Raw genomic sequence first — 19185 nt, forward strand, 5'->3', positions numbered from 1 at the left:
TGGGCCGGCTGCCACTCCTGCCATGGCGTTGCCAGTGTGAGCGTTGGGAGAGGGGAAGGGGAGCGCACCCTTTCCGGAGCTGGTGCCGGTGCTGGTGCCAGTGCCCGGCGCTGCCCCCACAGAGTGGCCCAGCGCTGCCAGCCCGAGGAGGAGGGTGGGTGACAGCTGTGTCGAGGCTGGCACTCTCCTTGCCACTGCTGCACCGTGCCAGGGGCTGGGGACCCCACCTCAGCACGGGGGCCCAGCCCAGCCCAGCCCAGGGTGCTCAGGGCAGGGTGGCAGGGAGGGCTCCAAGGGAGCAGAGCAGGAGCTGCGGTCACCCTGAGAGCAGGGGGACAGGACAGCTCTGGAGCAGGGCTCTGGCTGTCCCCAACCCCAATGGCCAGTGTCGCACCCCCTGAGCTCCCCCAGCACAAGCAGTGACGGGCTCTGGGCGCTGTGTCAAGCCCATCTGCCCTGGTCCTGTGCCCTCCAGCTGTCACAGGCAGGCAGTCCTGCGTCCCCTGGCCACCCTGTATCCCCAACCGCGCTGTGTCCCCCATCCACCTCAAGTCCCCGGGCCCTCTGTGTCCCCGGCTGTCCTCTGCGCTGCCCCAGGCAGCCTCACTGGCAGAAATAGCACCTCTGGGCCATGGCCGCCTCGGGATGTGAGCTGCTTGCCATCATCACCGTCCTTGGTCCCTCATGCGCTGAGTGGGCCAGCACAGTCACAGGCCATAGTAGAGACACAGGGCACCCCAGCACCCCGTCTATGGTGGCATCGGGGCTGTCCTGGGTGCTGTGCCCACTGTGGGGCTGGCCCAGACACTCCCCACACAGCGTGTCCCCACCTCTGTGTCCCCAGGTTCTGCCTGGCAACAGCCACCAGCCCCAGGCACCCAGCCCCAACACCCCCTGGGGAGCACAGCACCCCAAAGCGCCTTTCCTGCTGGCCATGCCACCGGGGCCACATCTGCTACCTTGAAAGTTTCCAAACCCCATCCTGGGGCTGGTCAGGGAGCCCCACGCCTGCCTCAGGGGGGCACGAGGCTGGAGATGGGGGGTCTGGACCCACATGGGGGCTGCATAGCATCTGGGGGGACGCCACGGAAAGGTTTCGCCTGCTGTAGCCGTGGCGGCAGCGCCTGCTTGCAGAGGCATCGCTCGATACGCAGTATGTTCTTCAGAAGATCCCTACTCCAGGAGTCAAAATAGCATGAAATTTAATTTTACGCCTATTTGACAAAGCTTGATTTCACCTCCAATCAGCGGGGAGATAAGAGCCCTCGGCACAAGTGTGCGGGCAGTTTGGCAGCTGGGGCTGCCGATTTAATAGGTGAATTTACAGGAACAACACTTGAAAATCCCCTGGCTAGTGAACCATTAAGGTGAGCCCTGCCTTCCGTCCCCACGTCCCTCCCCGCGTCGCTCTCCCGTTGCTGGGCGCTAAAGCAAACCCCAGCTCTGTTTACCGAGTCTACTATTACAATACAGCTACCAAATATTTGCTAGCCGTCAGCTCGCCGCTCCGCTATAAATACTTCGGGCCCAGGTGGAGGGACGGGAAGGGGGAACGGCGCGGGAGCCTATGCATGGCCGGGCGGCAGCGCCAAGGTGAGTGCCGAGCCACAGCCTCGGGCGATGCCCTCCCGCACCGGAGTGTTTCTCCGGCTGAGGGTGGCAGCGGGGCAGGCTGGTTCCGTTGCCGGGGCGGCCCCGCTCCCCTCTCCCCACAGCCCGGAGGTGTGCAGTGCCTTGGGAGACTGAGGCCCCCACCGCCCACCCCGGCGCAGCACGGAGGCAGGACTGGGAGTCCCACAGTGGGGATGGCACAAAGAGGGACGCACAGTGACCCCAGAGATGGCAACGATTCTGTCTCAGGCTGGGTGCAGGGCCCAGCACCGTGCTTGGTGTGGCAGGAGTGGGACTTGTCCTCCAGGATTTGTCCCCTGCCCCAAGACCCTCTCGGGGCCGGGGCTGGGGCAATGGCGGTCCCAGGCACGTGGCCAGGGATGCCCTGCAGCGAGGCAGGGCTGGGGACCCGGGGGCACAGGTAGCACTAGCTCTACAGGGGCCTCATCCAGCTCCACAAGACCCAGCTGTGGCCAGAGCCCACCAGGGCGGTGCGGGGAGGTGGCCGGGTTCACCCTGTCGCAGGGAAACCCACGGGGCCCTTGTGTGGGCAGGGCACGGGGCTCAGCATCCCACATGCTCAGCCCAGGGTGGCAGGGCGGGTGCTGAGCCCAATTCACTCCCACACACAGCCCCGGGGTGAGGAGGAACACCCCAGTGCCCCAGAGCTCTGGGGGCATCCCTGCTGCCCCACATGCCATGACTTGGGGACGCTCCCATTGTCCCATGGATTCGGGCAGACGTCCCCGCTGCCCCACGTCCCATGTCTTGGTGGGGGTATTCCTGCTGGCCCGTGTCCCGTGGCTTGATGGGGACATCCCTGTTGCCTGATGTCCTGGAGTTCAGTTAGGACATCCCCACCGCCCCATGTCCCATGACTCAGGGGGAATGTTCCTGCTGCCCCATATGCCATGTCTTGGTGGGAACCTCCCTGCTGCCCCATGTCCCAAGACTCAGGGGGAATGTTTCCACTGTCCAGTATCTCGTGGCTTGGTGGGGACATCCCCACTGCCCCATGTCCCATGGCTTGTGGGGGACATCCCCCGCTGCCCCCCAGACCTACCCCGGCCGTGGCACGGCATGACACGGTCTCCCTGCTGCCTCAGGGCCAAGTGCTGCTGCAGGGCAGCAGGTCGGGGAGGGTGCTGGGGTGTGTGCCACCCTCACCCCCCTGTCCCTGCCTGCAGGGTGAGTCCGGGCCCCAGGGTGCCCCTGCGCGCTGACATGGCTGCGGGTGTCATCCAGCCCCTGGCCGAGCTGCGGCTGCCCTCGCCCTTCCCGCACAGCCTGCTGCTGGCCGCGCACCCTGAGCCCGACTTCCCCGACCTCTCCGAGGAGGAGGAGGAGGAAGAGGAGGAGGACGAAGAGGAGGCGTCGGAGGAAAGCATAAGGCCGGAGCTGGCTGTCCCCAGCGCTGCTGAGACCACCCTGCGGCTCCTCAAGTTTTCAGAGCTCATCAGCTGTGACATCCAGCGGTACTTCGGGCGGCGGGGCCGGGAGGAGGCCGCCGGCAGCCGCAGCGTGCCTGAGGACTGCGGCTCAACCCGGCGCGCCGAGGCCCAGCCCGAGGCACCACGGGGCAGCCCCAGGGCCATGCACAGGCTGGGGCCGCTGGCCGAGCTCTTTGAGTACGGCATGCACCAGTGCCTGCCACCCCGGGCAGCTGGCGGCAAGACGCAGCGGCTGGAGAGGAAATATGGCCACATCACCCCCATGCACCGGAGGAAGCTGCCACCTTCCTTCTGGAGGGAGCCGGGCCCTGGCCCTGCCGGTCTCCTCCATGCTGGCACCCCCGACTTCAGTGACCTCCTCGCCAACTGGACAGTGGAGCCAGGGCCGGAGCTGCCGGGTACCGGGCGGGAGCTGCCGCCTGAGCCGGGTGGCTCGGGGCTGGAGGCTGAGCCCTTCGCCGGGCTGTGACCCTGCCACAGCCCCGGGGCCCCCGGCCCCGCCACGTGCCGCCCGGTTAATGATAAACCTGGCAGCCCTGGTGCCAGCGCGGGGGAACCTGCAGCTGCCAAGTCGGCGCCAGCAACGGGATGAGTGAATAAATGACTCCCGCCAGGCACCAGCGCGTGCGGTGTCCTTTGCCACCCGCCACCAGTCCCTGCTGCCAGTGACAAAGGGTCACCGCTCTGCATGGCCCTCGGGTGGCCGCCGGCTGCCGCGGCGGCAGGAAGAGGAGGGAAACGCAGCGCCGGCAGCAGCCAGCAGCCCGTGTTTATTCTGCGGCCCAAGTCTGTGGATCCCATCCCCTTATCTCAGCCGCGCCGGGGCAAAGGGCGACGCAGGGCCTCGTGAAGCACCCGGCTGCTGGCACCCCACGGCTCCCCTGCCCCACAGCAGTGCCGGGGAACCAGACATGGGAAAGCGAGGCCATCCCGCGGCGCCGGGAGGGCAGCTGGCCCTTCCCCACGGCTGCTGCCGCCGCCAGACGTGGCTGTTACCAGGGCCCAGCCGAGGTATTCTCTGCTTTGTGGCGGCTCTTTGTTGGCCTTGAAAGGGAAAAGCACCCGGGAAGGGGCAGCTGCCCCCCACCTTGAGCACTCCAGCCCTGCTGGGGGGCTGAGGAAGGGGCTGAGCAGCTCCCACAGCTTGTGCCCTCCCAGCTCAGCTCAGCCCTGGGGACAGCACAGACATGGCGCTGAGCCTGGGCACGGGGTGAGAAAGGGAAGGAAGAAACAGGCAGCACCGCAATAAAAGTACAAACAGGCTTTATTTCAGCACGGCTTCCCCCAGTGAAAAGCCCCTCCAGGCAGCAGGTTGCCCCGGCCTAAGGGAGGAGGGGGCTGCCTCAAGCCAGGGCCGGAGGCAATGCCAAGCTGAGGAGGAGGTATGGCGGGAGATGGGGGAGCTGAGGTGCCAGGGCTGGAGCCCTCCTCATCTCCCAGGGGAGCGCAGGCTCTGCTCCCTCCTGCTGGCCACATCCAGGGCTGGTGAGGGGTTTTAGGGTGCCTGGCAGGGCCCAGGCTGCTGGAAAGGGCCAGAACAAGCTGCAGCAAGTGCAGAAACACAGCCAGGGGGGACGCTGGAGCCCAGCACGGGGGGAGGAGAGAGGGAGCAGCAATGGTGGGAGGGCAAGAGCGGCAGAGGGGCACACAATCGGGACACAGGCTGCAGGACCACCACTGCCCCAGAGCAGGCAGCTCTCCCCTCCCCATCCTTGCCCCAAACCCCAGGGGTGTCTCCACACATGTGGGTTGGGGTGAGAGCGGCTGAGGGAGCCAAGAAAGAGCAAGAGGCGGCAGCTGCTGAACCACAGGAGCCCTTTTATTGCACAGGCGAGCAGGGCTGGGCCCGCTCCTCCGGCCAGAGACACAAGCGCCTGCCCCAGGGCTCAGCCCCAGCCAGCCAGCAGGAGCATGGGGCAGGGGGGACAGGGCCCCGGGAACAGGAGGGAGCCCCACGACGTCCCCTCTGCTCCCCACGCAGGCCCTGCAGCAGGGGCCGGGGCAGGGCTGGGTGGATGAGGCGATGGAGGCCACGTGCCATGGCAAAGGACTGTGCCCAGTTCAGCAGGGCACTTCTGCTCCCCCAGCACACCCCAGCCTCCACCCAGCCCTCAGGGACAGCCTATGCCAGGAGCTAACAGAGCCAAGGGTGCCTTTTGATCCCTCGGGGAAGCAGAGGAAAGGGTGAGAAGAGGAGGCAGAAGACGTGGGAAGGCAGCAACAGGCAGGAGAGCCAGGGCAGTACAGCCGCGCCGGTGCTCCGGGCACCGCGATGCCTTGCACAGGCTGGCCCAGTCCTCTCCCCGCCTCCTACAAAAGGGGGTCCCCGGCTCTGAGAGGCCGGGGCGCGTCTCCGCCAGGCAGCACCGCCCCGCGTCACGTCTGTGCCAGCGAGAGCTCCTCCAGGCCTTCCTTCCCCAGACGGTACCTGGCGAGGTCCTTGCGGGTGACCATGCCCACCACCTGCCGGGAAAGGGACAGGGTACAGCCCCACACGTGTGTCCCCCATCCCAAGGGGCCCAGGCTGCCCACACACGGTGAGCGGGGACTCACCTCGTTGCGATTGTCCACCACCACCAAGTGCCGCAGTCCCAGGGCTCGGAAGAGCTTGAACACCCGCGGCAGAGACGCCTCCTGCAAGGCAGAGCGGGGCTGCGTGGACTGCGGCATCCCCAGCCAGCACCCATCGCCCACCCCGGACCCCCGGGATGCTGGGGTGCGGAAGGGGTCATTACCTGAGGCACAGTGTAGGGCGAGGGGTTCATGAACTCGCTGAGGTCGATCATGCACTCGCGCTCGTCCTGGGAGACGTGGATGGACTGAATGGGGGGAAAGCGGGGGTAGGCGTCCCGAAAATCCTTCAGCTTCAGCCGCCGCTGCACCAGGCTAAGGTTGGCCCTTTCCACAAAAACCTTGGGAGGAAAGAGACCGTTGGGGACCATCCCGCAGCGCCGACAGGCACCGGGGCCAGCGCAATGCACAGGGGCAGGGAGGGAGGAGAGCAGGAGCATGGGGCAGATGGACCGTCTGCAGAAGAACAGCCTGTTTCCCATCCACTCAGGGTTAGTGAGCCCAGTGGGGTGCAGGATGATGCTGGGGTAACCCCAGCACGGCAGGGCAGCCCCCACCATCTCTTTGGGTGAGCTGAGGGAGATGACGGGGACTGTCTGCCAGCTCCTCCTGAGCCAGGCAGGCAGCAAGGGGCCCGTGGCAGCAGTGGGGCGGGGGCAGTCGGGCTCAGACACAGCCCGAACGGCCTCCACGCAGCATCACCCACCTTGTGCTTCAGCAGGACGATGAGCTGGGAACGCAGGATCAGCCCGCGCAGTCCTGCCACCTGCGACAGAGCACCGTGCATGAGACGGGCCTGGGAAGGAGGGGGGCAAGGGCGAGGGTCCCACACCACGGTCAGCCCTCGTGCGGCTGACCCCCAGCTGCATCCCCCCGCAAGCGGCGCCCGCCCAGCCCACCTGCGTGGCATCAGGGTTGCTCTCCACCACCGGGAAGCCGTTGTGGTTGGAGGAGGTGTCACTGAGGATGTCCACAACCGTGCCCACTCGCTCAATCCTCCGCAGGCAGGTGACGGGAGCGCTCATGACCTCCCTGCAGGGAAGGCTCCGCATGAAACACGGCCCCATAGCAGCACACCCCAAATATCCCCTCCCAATACACAGGCCGCCACAGCCCTGATGCTTCCTCTGCCCCCAAAATCTGCCAGGGACGTGGGGAGGGAACGCACTGCAGGCCACACTCCCTGCTGGGGAAAGAGCTGGGCTGGTGGCACCAGGGGATAGCAGGCTCCTGGGACCAACATGTGTCACCACCTCCATTGCCAGCTCAGGCCAAGAGCGGGGTCCAACAGCTGCCACCCTGGGAGTGACAAGCATCATCCAGCCCACCTACCTGGCCGTGAGGGAGTGGGATGTCACGGGGGCCTCCCAGTGCAGGAAGGGCACGCTCTGCAGCTGGATGTGCATGTCGTAGAGCCCCTGCAACGAGAGCCAAGCTGTCAGGAGAAGCCTGGCGAGATGCCGAGGGGTACGGCCCGGCAGTGGCACACCTCAGAGGGAGCACACGCTTATACTGGCTTCCCCCACAGCTCCCCAGCACTGATCCTGACCCACGGCCTCTCACTATGTCCTGGTGAGCACACCAGCCCTCACCTCCACAAAGTAGTCTCCCACAATCTTTGCCGTCATCAGCACCAGCATGATGGGGAAGCCATAGGTGACATTGCCCGTTGCCTCCATCATGATGACTGTCAGACTCAGTGTCATCCGCACTATCCCACCTGCAGAAGACACCCAAGGGTTCTGAGGGTTTAGGAGAGCCGGGAAACGTGGGGCAAGGGGACAGCAAAACACCTGAGGCCTCTCAGTCTCTGCACGTCAGTCCAGGACTGCCTGCAGAGGCGGGGGTGCCCTGGGCGAGCCCAGCCCTCACTAGGGCCAAGCGCTGCCCACACTTGGCAAGGTCGCTAGGAAGCCAACAGCCAGGCTGGGCTTCAGCTGGGGAAGAAGCTGGGCCAGGGAAGCAGGGATCGCCTTCTCCCATGCCGCCTTCACCCCGACATGAGCAGGAGGTGGCCAAGACTGTGCCGTGGGGAACTCACCTAGCTGCGCGGCAGCTCCCATCAGGGCGTACTTCCCGGGGTCAGCCCAGATCTGAGTACAAGAGAGGGAAGGGGCCGAGTCAGCTGCTGGCTCCAGGCCATCCAGAAATAGTGAGCAACGCCCTGGCTCCCAACCCCCTCTTCAAAGCGGGGAGGAATGCCTGAGGCTGCCTGCACAGCCCAGCTGCTGGCAGGGCTTTGTCAGGTTGTGGGAAAACCCAGATGCAGCTCAGGAAGACATCAGGTGAGGAGCCAACCCGCTCCAGACTGCTGTGCCAAGCTCTTAGCCAGCTCCATGCACACCGCCTGCACGTGCCGCCTGCCCAGCAGTGAGGGAGGAGGGCTGGGTGCTGCGGCTCCCGCCACCCAACACCCCTTCCCACCAAGGACTCACCGAGCCTTTGGTCAGGTAGGACAGAGAGATGCCGAAGAGCCTCCCCCAGGCAGCGCCGATCAGCAGGGAGGGGATGAAGACCCCCGCGGACACCGTGAGGCCGTAGGTCCAGCAGGCCAGGAAGAAATACATCAGTGTGAACATGCCCAGTGTCATGGGGTTGTAGGAACCTGAGGTGGAGAGAGAATGGAGAGTCAGCGCTGCTCCTGCAGCCCAGGTGACTCCGTTATGGGCTGCAACTGTGGGAGAACAGACAGCAGCAGCCCCACGACATGCTCCCAGCAGCAAGAGCCCATCTCATCAGGTGCACCTTCCTCCCCGGCAGCACAAGCCTTTCCAACCAGCTCTTCAGGTTGTTTCTGCCTGCTCAAGGGCCCCGCCAGCCGGCCAGTGCCATCGCAAGCCCTCCCACCCCACCGAGCCCAGCACGTGCCTTTCCTCCATCTCACGACCCACGATGACCCGTCCCTTCCCAGCCCCACGGTTCCCAGCCTCCCGCAAGGCAGCGTGACGAACTTCAAAGCCCCGAGGGACCGCCAGCACTGGAGGACGAGGTCAGGAGGACAGAGGTGCTGGTGAGCTGGCAAGGGTCCTGCCGCCAGCTTCAGGATCAACTGAAGTAGGTCCTGCAAACCCCCTCCTGTCCTGCAGCTCCCACGGCTGCTCCAGCCAGTCCCAAGCTGTCCCACGGCGCGGGCTGTGCCATCACAGCGAGACCCTGCTGTCCCCAGGACTCAGCCTACTGCTATTTTAGGATTGCTGAGCAGCTCAGTCTAGTTTAAATGAGTACTTTGCAACCTCTCCTTCAGAGAGGTCAATGGACTGAAGCCCTGAGCTAGGGAGGACCCCGCGCTGCAGGGAGCGGCCACAAGATGCAGATGGTCATCACTTGGCTTCAGGTGGCCAAGCTGCACTCTCTGGGCTGAGGGTCTAGAAGGTCGGAGCTGTCTGTTCCCTACCCACATGCAGCTGGGCACAAAACTCAGAGCAGCAGGCAGAGGGCACGCTGCTGTTACACTGCGTCCAAGGGGAATGGGAGCTGGAACCTGGACGCCAAATTGCATTTCTCAAGCAAATCCAAACCCCCAAGATCCACCTCCACAACCTGCCCAGAAGGTAAAGTCATTCTGGGGCAAAAGGCCCTGCTAATTAAGAAAACAGCCAGGGATGTTTCCAGGAAAGACTCCAGACAGCCACCGAGGGTCAGACATGCTCCCACACAACTCAGAAGCGACAGCTTGCAAACATGCCCGAACAAAACCCGGTCCTCATCCACAGGCTGCTGAGACCACAGCTCTTTGGCCAAGCTTGTAGGTGCCACCAGGTGCAGCACCTATCCCTCCTTCCACCACGACAGGAAAAGAGCAGGCACGGTGCTTTGCGGGATCCCACCATGCCCTCGGGGAGCTGTGCTGATCATCCCCTGCCTCACCCCACGAGCGGCCAGGGAACAGGTTGGCCACCTCGTGCAAGCCTCATGTTCAAGGAGCCACTCGCTGGGTGCACGGACCTGGAGGGTCATGGAAGAGGTTGACGACACTCTTCTCAGGTGTGTTGAAGAAGGCAGTGGCCATGGAGTTGTACTCTCCATCAGCACAGAAAAGCTGAGGGGGAAGAGAAGAGAGTTAGAAGTGGCAGATCTGGGTTGCCCTGCGGCAAGGAAGGCTGCCAGGCTCAGGGGCATGTGTGCCGGCAAGGAGGCAGCTCTGGGCCAGCACACCAACACCATGCTTGGGTCTCCAGCTCTGCCCAGGGTGGAGGGTATTGACTGTGAGGTCCAGTGCCACAAAACCCAGCAGGGTCTCATCTCCCTGCTCAGCCCTCAGCCTCTGCACAGGCTCAGGGTGTGCCCGCACCCTGGGGGCCCTTCTCCAGCATCTCCTACCTGCAGGGGATAGGCCACCGTGCTCCCCTGGATGGGCTGGCAGTCCCTCGAGCAGTAAATCATGACAAACCCCACGGTCGCCGTCACTGCTGCCACCAGCATGGCCTCAACCACCTGGAGGCAGGGCCGGTGGATGTACCTGCAAAGGGCGCAGAGGAGTGAAGGTAGCACCCAGAGGTGGGGGCAGGACGACCCGCAGCCCAGCTCAGCACGTCACATCGGGCACACAGACAGGCTGGCTGCCTCTGCTCCCTTCCCAGAGCCCTGCCGGGCTGCCCTGTTCGCTGTCGAAGCTGTCGTGGGGAGCTGGGGTGGGAGGACAGCAGCAAGAGCAGCTTTGCCCACCCAGCTCCAGCAGACCAGCCCACGTCCCCTGCATGGAGCCAGGCACAGCTCCCACGGAAAGGCTGGTGTCATCTGGCTGGGGGGACAGTGCAGAGCCAAGCCCAGAAAGCCGCGGCTCATGAAGCCCCAAGATGAGCAATGCCCTGAAAGCTGCTGCAGGCTCCTCACCACTCTGCTGCCACAGATCATCCCTCCCCGAGACCACGAGGCTGGCCCGGGGGTTTGAAAAGCTGGTGACAAGTACTGGCTGCACCAGACTGGGTTCTGATGGCTTTAGCAGCATCTCTCAGAAGCAAGTAACAGTCAGGTCTGCACAGCGTTTGCACTTCTTTGGGCCCTCAAGTCACTAAAGGAAGATCCTTAGCAGGGTCAGAGCAAAGGCAGGATTCTGCGGGTCACAGCCTTGACCGCAGGCAGCACCTTTGCCTTCCAGCGCCCAGGGGCTGCTGTTGCTCATGTCACGCGTGAGATTACAGCCTTGCTCTGGCTGGGAACGCTGCTTCGAGGGAGCGCAGAAGGTGCCAGCCAACCCATGCCAATCACCTTGGCCCTCCAGGAGCTCTTACCTGATCCGGAACATTGTTAACCAGTAATTGAGGGCATTGAACAGGGCCCCGAGGATCCCACCTGCGAACGCAGAAGGGGGAAAGCTCAGCATGCAGGTCCTAGGCTCTCCTACGGCCGCCCAGGACAAGGAACCCGTGAAGCTCGGGGAGACATCAACAACCCACGCAGCGTGACTGGCAGTCCTGGGACACATGGATGCTGTCCCTGCAGACAGCCAGGCCCTGGCACCAAGAGAAGCCCAGCACCCGCAGCGGGATGGCCGGGGACCAGCGTCACAGCCCTGGCACTAGGCAGGCGAGGGACAGGCCAACTCTGCGGGGACAAGGGCGGCTTCTTTGAAAGCAAGAAGCCTCCCACGACTGCGACACACTGACCTCACTCAACGACCTTGCAGGACATGGATTAAAGGGTCTTGCCTTTAAGGGGTGAGGGTTGGGCCAGGATCCAGCTCTCACCCCCACGTAAGACCCACAAGCAGACTCTGCTCCAGAGTTTAATGGATTTCCCACTCTCCCCAGGAAACTGGATCCCAAAGCTTTTTAGACCCAGACAGAGAACAGCGGAAATTATTCAGACTAATCAAATTGAAAGAGCAGAACTCTCTTACCAACCACTCCCATAAAGATGAAGATAGGAATTTCCTGGATCGTGTATCCCATTTTCTGCAAGCAAAGAAGAAACGGGTTTCAGATCTCCTGGCCCATCTGCAGCCCCACAGCCGGTCACTGTCTGCTGGGACAGCACCAGCCTGTGCTGGTGAGAGGCTTCCAGAGCTGCCCCAAAGCCTCCCCCGGACACCTCGCAGCCCCCAGACCCAGCAGTGGCTGCAGAAGAGGCTTCTGCTCCTGTTGGAGCTGGGATCTGGCCAGACCCTACAGCCTGCTAGGGCAGAGCCTGCCTCAGCCCCTGGCTGATCTTTTAAGACAGACTGGTGGCCCCAAGCTGCCATGGGCTGCTTCTAAGCCCCTCAACAGAGCCCTACACAGGGAATATCTGTGCCATACCTCGTTATCAAACCTGCCGAAGTTGATGAGCCCAGGGCTGGAGAGATCCCAAGCATTGCCATGGTAAACACTCAGGACAGAGTTCAGAGTGAATGTGGAGATCATGGAGGCAAAGAACTGGAAGGAGATGTAGCCCAGTCACTGCCAGACACCGCCAGCCCCAATCCTTCACGATGCATGCCCCATACTACCCCAAATCATTCTCCCCCCCTGCCCCGAGGTCCCAGGGTAGGGCTTGGTACTCATGGTGGAGTAGAGGCTACGTTCCCTGTGGCAGTACTCTGGGCAGCTTACACCGACCAGGGCTCCCTCCTCTCCATTGCCCTGGGGCACAGGCCAAGGCAGCTCCCTTGTAAAGGAAGGGGCTGGCAGCAAGATGGAGCTCAACCAGGTCCAAATTCAGCCCCTGAGGACCAGGGCACAGAAGGGGAGCTGGGATGCTGATCCCTGGGATGCGTTACACATGGCTGCCCAGCTGGGGCAGGGATGGCAGGAGGCCACGCGGGGCACCGGGAAAAGGCAATGCCTCACACTGGAGACGGTAGCCCTCGAATTACTGCTCCTGCTTTCCAGCACTTACGATTCTCCACGTCAGGAACTGGTTCCAGAAGGAAGCCCCTTCCTCCAAGCTGAAGAGGACACCTCCTGCAAGCACAAGACACAAACACTGTCAGAAGGGGCACGTGCCACAGACCCTTGTCTCACAGCACCAGCTGAGACACCCAAACCCATCCCAGTCCATGTGCCCGGTGCTGGCCCAGACCTCACAGGCTCCAGCAAAAGGACTAGCCAAGCCCACCAAGCCATCAGAGATGTACTGATCGCAGCAAAGTCCCTCCTCCATCCCATGGAGGCAACATTTGGGATCCAAGACAGATAACCCTCTTCCTCTCTTCCCAAGACCTGCGAGGTGGGGCAGGACATCTTGGAGTGGGGCCGGGCACTTTGGAGGAGGGCTCCTGCAGTGTCCCAGGCAGATCCCGGCAGCTGCCTCCATGCAGGTGGGAGCAACCTCCTGACGAGACCCACATGCAGGCACCGCTCAGTGTCAGAGGGCCAAGACACGCACCCACAGGGGCACCAAACGCAGCCGAGACGCCAGCAGCAGCTCCAGCCGAGACAAAGTCCCTCTTTTCTGTGTCTCTGCGAAAGTACTCGAAGATCTGAAACAAAGCGAAGGCACGTTTAGGTCTGCCCACAGGCATGAGTTTAGGGGTGACAGGACATGCCACCTATGACCCCAAGTCACCAGCACAACCCTGAGGAACAGCCTGGTTTCGGCACAGGAGGGGCACCCGCAGCACAGCCCCTCAGCCCTCAACACCAACCTTGAAGTCTCGCTTTAAGGATGTGGATCTTCCCTGGGAGATCCCGGCGGCAATCACCGCTCCAGAGTGAATCATGGGTCCTTCCTACAGGCAGGAGAGCAGAGTCAGACCAGAGCAGGACGAACCCCAGGGACAGTCAGGGATGGCTGAACGCTGCTCACCAGATCACAGCCCTGAAGAGGGCTTGGCCGGCTTGGAGGCGAGCGCTCAGGCACATAGCACCATGTCTCTGCAGAGCTTGCCCCCCTCTAAATCCTTGTTCTAGTGACCGGCTCCTGTGGCCACCTCCTGTTCCCACCAGTGCTCCCCTCCAGCCAAGGGGACAGAGGCTTGGAAGGGCTGCCTTCAACCCCAGCAGGCTAGCGAGGTCCCAACAGGGCACCCAAGTGTCCCCCATCTAGCATTTGCCGGGAGAACCACCGATGGACATAGGCTGCTGCTCTCCTGCCCTCAGCCAAGCCACACACAGCCCGGCTCGGTGGCACCGCACGCGCCAGGAGCCGGCACCGCACGCCTGGCCACGCTGCAGTCACCTTGGCCAGCAGACCAGGGAGTAAAACTGAGAAGTCACCACAGGGTCCCCAGCGCCCTGTCCCCAGCGCAGGGCCGGTGACAGGCTGCGGCATGTGTGCCAGCGGCGGGTACCAACATGCCGGGAGCGTGCTGGAGGGGACTTCGTGCACATCACCTTCCCAACAGCCAGGCCGCCGACCACCGAGAGGATGACCCCGCAGACTTTGATCACCAGAGTCTGCAAAATAGAGACAACAGGCACAGCATATCACAACAGTGGCACAAGGGACACGACCGCGGCCGCCCCAGGGGACACAGACTCAGCCAGCCACAGGGGCAGGAGCCAGCGACCCCGGGGAACTTGTGAATCTCAGCCCATCACCCCCCGCCGTGGCAACGGGGTTGGCCAACTTTCTTCTTGGCCGGAGCAAAAATGCCCCAGAGCTGCTCTTCCCAGCGCCAGCTGCCAGTCTCAGGGCAGGTCTAACCGCCCGACACCGGTGGGAACAGCTACGGAGCCGGGCAGCGCGGCAGGGAGCTCATGCCGGCACCCCACCTGCCGCAGCGCAGGCAGGAAACACCCCATGGCACAAGGACACGGGCACCCGGGCGGCAAAGGCCCCGGCGCAGGCAGGAGGCACGCATCCCACCTCCCGCTTCTTACCTTGAGGCGGACAACGTGGGGGATCTTCACACCGTTGAGATAGCATTTGATCTGGGGAATGCCGCTGCCGGCCGCGACGGGCTGTGGGGAGCAGGGACAGGATGAGTGGCTGCCATGTACGGGATGGGGACACGCTGGCCACCTCACCCCTTGTCCCTCAGCACAGGGCACACCAAGCACACCCTCGAGGAGGCTCGGAGATGGTGGGCTTGAGGGAGGCACCCACTGTCCCTAAGGGCAAACGCGCCAGGGAGAAGGAGCCGGCTGGGTTCTTGGGGGACGCCGTGGCGTCCCCACCGTGTGCCATGGCAGGAGGCCCAGTGCTGCAGAAGGCTCACACTTGGTGGCCAGGAAGAGCAAGGACAAAGCCACAAGGAAGACACTGCTGACTCAGAGCGGCCCGTGGGCAGCTGTCGCCGCGTCCCAGCCATAACCGCTCCCAGTCTCTGGCTTGTCCTCCTGAGCGTGTCCCCAGGGCACCCGACCAGCCGCTCTCTGCGGGCGCTCACGTACGCCCAACGCAGAGAGGCTGAGCCGGGGCCAAGGCTTGCGAGAGCTGCGCCCGCGCCCAAGGCTGGAGCACACGCTCTGCCCCAGGCTGCCAGCAACGGGCAGCACGTCCTGCCGGTCTGACACCCCAGCAGAAACTCGACAGCGCAGCTGGAGCGAACACCAAGGAACTGGGGCTACCAAGAGCCAATCTGGCAGAAATACAGTTGCTGTTACACAAGTTTGCACATTTTCTGGAGACATGATCCTGCTTCCCCCAGGTAAAGAGCCAGGGCAGGAGGCACGGGGGTACCCTACCCGGGCCACTTCCAAACTCTTACCTCTATGAAAGCAACGATCACGGAGCCCACCATCACCACGCTGGCGTTCAGGGTAGCCCAGAGCAACAGGGAGAAAGACAGGCCCCCTTTCTCCGTGAACTTGTCGATGTCTGGGGAGGCAGCTCAAGGAAAGGCCAGTATTGCTTGGGTACCATCCCTCCCACCACAAGAGCGCATCGCTAAAATGCTTCTTGGACTGTGGCGGTGCAGCAGATTTTGTGCACAGCCTGGGCTGCCACAAGAAGCCTCCTCTTCTACGGCAGCGCCCGGCCGCAGCTCAGCACCGCAGAGCAGCCGGGCACTCCGCAGCACCTTGGGTGGCAGGGTCTGTACCGCCAGACCCAGGTGAGGAAGCACTGCCCTCTCCCACGCCACCCCTCTCGTGGCTACCGGGAGCGGAGATCGCGCAGCTCCGGGCTGGCTGGTGGCCGCGGCTCCGTGGGAGGATACTGCCCTTCACCACCCGGTACTTCAGCCCAGCCAGGTTCTCCACCACGATGTCGATGAAGCAGGCAACGAGGCCAGTGAGGATGCCAATCATGGCACAAATAACCCAGCGCTTGATCTCCACTGTCCGGAAAGCCTGAGGGACAGACATCCATCAGACCCTGCTGCCACCCAGCCCGGCCCCCACCAGCATTGGAGGGGACCTCCAACCCACCTGGCCATCTTCCCCAACACAGCCCTAAGCCACAGGCTCCAAGGAGAGTCACCCAGGTAAAAATGACACCGGCTGACCCGGGATTGCAAAGCATGGCCACAATTTCCTTATTTTACTTATTTTAAGCCCCTCTGTGGGATCCCTAACGGCAGATGTGCTTTTCCAGCTCACTTGCCTCCGTCAGGCCCCTCCTGTTGGGCTTCTTGCTGTGGCACTGACTCCCAAAGTCCCCAGGGCAGATGCTTCACACGGCTCCCGAAGTCTCCCTGCTCAGGAACCTGCCCTTTGCTGCCTGGCAATACCACCAGGCACACCCAGGCTAGCTCTTGTTCGAACCTTCCTACGCTGGGTCCTTGCTCCTGAGGTTTTACAGCTTGTCACAAGCTGGTCAGTGCCCATAAATCCACCCCAGCTCAAGCGCTGCTTTGAGCACGACCTCCCCCAGCATGGAGGAGCCCCCCAGCAGCTGAGCGCGGGGGCAACGGGGCATCCTGGCTGCACGGACGGTGGGCAGCCAGGTCACGGCGAGACTCACCGTGTGGTTTATCCTCCTCTCCTCCTCCAGGAACAGCTGGTTTTCGCTGTTGTCATAGTCCAGGCTCTAGTTGAGGAAAAGGAGATGCTGTTACCATCTAGTGCAGGGGAAGAGATGCCCATGCCAGGGAGGGCTGGCCTCAGACCCTCACCCCTGCCCCTCCACACCCCTGTACCTCTTGCCTCCCTTGATCCCATTCCTTCCCTGCTGAAAGCTCTCTAGCTGGGCAGCCACAAGACCTCGCCCCATGTACCTCACCCGCTGCATCCCAGAGGGCAGAACCAAGGGAGGGAGGTGGGCACTTACCTCGTACTTGAGCGACAGGAGCTTCTCGTTGTGGGGGATCTCGTTGGGATGCTGCCGAGGGAGCTCCGTCTCCTGCGGGACGTGACGCACGGGTTAGGAAGGCCAGGTCTGAGCCCAACCCTCCTCTCTGCGACATGACTGCTGGTTTAATGCCGGTTTTCACGCTCAGAAGAGGTGGGGAAGACTGCAGAGACCCAAGCCCTAGTGCAAGCTGCCTGGCAGGATGGGATCCAGGAGGATATTCCACCGGTTGGTGGATGTATGGGATTTAAGGCAGCTGGAACAGGCCGTCAGGCATGCACCCTCGCCCACCACCTCTCCAGCCCCAGGCAGGACGTTTCCCCACGAGCAGACGGGGGGTTTGCCCCAGTCGGGTACCATGCTGCCATGTTGATCCGGTGTCACCTCCGAGCGGCTCCGTGCTCTGGCGGAGGGCAACCTTCCACCTTGGCAGGAAATTCCTTTGGCCGAAAGCAAGGAGACATTTCAAGCAGGCCCATGTTTTTGGGCGGAAACCAAATTCTGCTTCCCAAACGCCTTTTAACCGTGCAAGCTGCTCCCAGCTCCGGATTAGGGCATTTACCGTGGATGCCAGAGGGGCCACCGGGATGGTGGCACCCTGCACCCTTCCCCAGCCCCACATCACAGCTACGGCCAAAGCCAGCCCAGCCTCTCCTCCGAGGTGCCAGATTAAGACATATTTCTTCCCATTTAAGAATTCCACAAGAAATATTTAGCAAAAGCTGTCTTCTCATTTGCCCTTCCTACAGCTCCACGGCTGAGGCAGGAGCATCTGAGGAAGAAAAGCTTTTCTGGTGTGCGTGGCAGAGAATAACTTGAAACCTGAGAGTTTTTGCAAGACGCCCTGTCTGCTGCTAGCCCTGTCCCCAGGGCTGAGACGTCCCCTCGCCTGCCTTCGCACTGAGCGGGGCAGCAGGCAGGAGAAGCAGCTACAAGGAGCTTTCACAGCAACAAGGAAGAAATCCCTTCCCACTCCACTGGCTTCTGCATCTACCCCCATGGGAGGAAGGTCCCTGCACAGGGGACCGCAACATCCTCGGGCCAGAGCTGCGGCTAAGGGGAAGGAGCCAGGGTCGAGGCAGAGCAGCAGGCAGCTGCCCACACCACAAAGGTCACCCAGCCTAGGAGGGAGCCCTGGAGCCCTCATGGGACAAGCGGGATGTGAAAGGGGGAACAAAAGCAGCCGTTAGTGGAAGAAGGGAAGCCGTCTCAGTAACGGCGGAGCCCCTTTCTGTGCCACTCACCAGCTCACGGACGTCCTCGTTGAGGTCCACATTGCTCAGCTGCCCGATGCGCAGGAAGGAGGAAGGAGTGAGCTGGGGAAAGAACAGAAAATGGGGTCAATTCCTGAATGGGCTGCAAGCCTTGGCAGAAGGAAGGAGCAGGCACGCTCGTGCTTTGCCCCCCCTTGCCGAGCTCTGCCTGCCTGCCCACCACCAGGGCCCCCCAAAGCGCAGCACCCACAGAGGACTGCTCTCAGAGGACAAACGGAGGAGGTGGGACCCAGCACCCCGGGGGGAGTGCGAGGCAGCAGCCGTCTGCTGGGGTTTGGGCAAGCTGCCCCAACCTGTTAGCTGGCAGAGCCGGCTCACCTGGGGAAGGCATCAGCCAGCAGCGGCTCATTCGGGACTGGCAGCCGGTAGCCCGGAGAACTGGTGAGAGTCACCAACAGCCTCCGGATGAGGAGCGTGGCACCCCGACGCAGCAAGCGTGCAGCCAGCAAACCCATGGCGAGCAGCACGTTCCGTGCTCCCCCGGAGCTGGGGAGGGACGGATCCCCCCGAACAGAAAGTGCCACCCCCCGCTCACAAGTGCACCATGACCTGCCGGGGCCATCCCTCAGCTCACGCGTCCAGCCAGCAATAAGGGACGGCCGAGGGCACGTTTGGCTCTGCCATCTGCTCCACGGGAGCGGTTCCCAGCCACGGAGACGAGAATATCATCGCACTCGTCTCCCTCCGAGCAGCCAGGACCGGAGCCAGGCCGACTGCCAGCCCACGCACACAAGAGGAAGCAGGGCACGTTGCTCCCACGCAGCCTCGGGGACGCCGGCACCTCTCTGAGCCGGCCCCAGCACGATGCTGGGGAGGAGCGTTTGCATCTCCCTCTGGGGAGGCAGGTTCTCCTTTTGCCAGTGACCACTCAGGCTTGTTACTGGCACCACAATTGCACAACGTGGGAGTTTTTGGGCTATTTGCGGCACCTCTCGTCTGTTGGCCGATGCAGGCAAGGGCGGCTGAGCCAGCCTCCAGCCGGGCTGTGCCGCGACGGGGCCCAGCAGAAGCAGGCAAGCTGCCGCCATCCCTCCGCTGTTGTGAAACGCCAGGGCGTGAGCAGCACTGACACTAAGCGCAGCCCGAACACCATTTCTCAACATTAAGGGCTTCCCTCTGGGGTCTGCCCCCCCCCCCAGCCCTCCTCCCCAGCTGCCCGGCTAAAGGACTGGAGAATAAAAGAG

General features: G+C 63.0%; 2 protein-coding genes across 2 annotated transcripts in view; one reads left to right on the plus strand and one right to left on the minus strand.

The window, feature by feature from the left end:
- Positions 1–1567: 1567 nt before the first annotated feature.
- On the plus strand, positions 1568–3531 carry PERCC1 (proline and glutamate rich with coiled coil 1; the record flags this gene model as incomplete). The annotated part of the gene is made up of 2 exons (XM_082006909.1): positions 1568–1593; positions 2799–3531. The coding sequence occupies 2 exons, from the start codon at positions 1568–1570 to the stop codon at positions 3529–3531; spliced, it is 759 nt and encodes a 252-aa protein (XP_081863035.1).
- Positions 3532–5438: 1907 nt separating this feature from the next.
- CLCN7 (chloride voltage-gated channel 7) overlaps positions 5439–19185 on the minus strand; it is a gene marked incomplete at both ends in the record, with an annotated part of 16913 nt that continues 3166 nt past the window's right edge. The window contains 24 exons of the mRNA XM_082006592.1: positions 5439–5525; positions 5616–5696; positions 5798–5974; positions 6340–6399; positions 6533–6665; positions 6966–7051; positions 7226–7353; positions 7675–7726; positions 8069–8238; positions 9579–9672; positions 9954–10092; positions 10865–10925; positions 11473–11527; positions 11870–11986; positions 12450–12514; positions 12939–13032; positions 13198–13281; positions 13886–13948; positions 14375–14455; positions 15205–15314; positions 15655–15787; positions 16401–16466; positions 16707–16778; positions 17972–18043. Of these exons, the coding sequence (XP_081862718.1) occupies positions 5439–5525; positions 5616–5696; positions 5798–5974; positions 6340–6399; positions 6533–6665; positions 6966–7051; positions 7226–7353; positions 7675–7726; positions 8069–8238; positions 9579–9672; positions 9954–10092; positions 10865–10925; positions 11473–11527; positions 11870–11986; positions 12450–12514; positions 12939–13032; positions 13198–13281; positions 13886–13948; positions 14375–14455; positions 15205–15314; positions 15655–15787; positions 16401–16466; positions 16707–16778; positions 17972–18043 (2280 nt within the window). The remainder of the gene's footprint in view (positions 5526–5615; positions 5697–5797; positions 5975–6339; positions 6400–6532; positions 6666–6965; positions 7052–7225; positions 7354–7674; positions 7727–8068; positions 8239–9578; positions 9673–9953; positions 10093–10864; positions 10926–11472; positions 11528–11869; positions 11987–12449; positions 12515–12938; positions 13033–13197; positions 13282–13885; positions 13949–14374; positions 14456–15204; positions 15315–15654; positions 15788–16400; positions 16467–16706; positions 16779–17971; positions 18044–19185) is intronic.

This window comes from Phaethon aethereus (genome assembly GCF_964289735.1).
Source record: "Phaethon aethereus genome assembly, chromosome: 15".
Lineage (NCBI taxonomy): Eukaryota > Metazoa > Chordata > Aves > Phaethontiformes > Phaethontidae > Phaethon > Phaethon aethereus.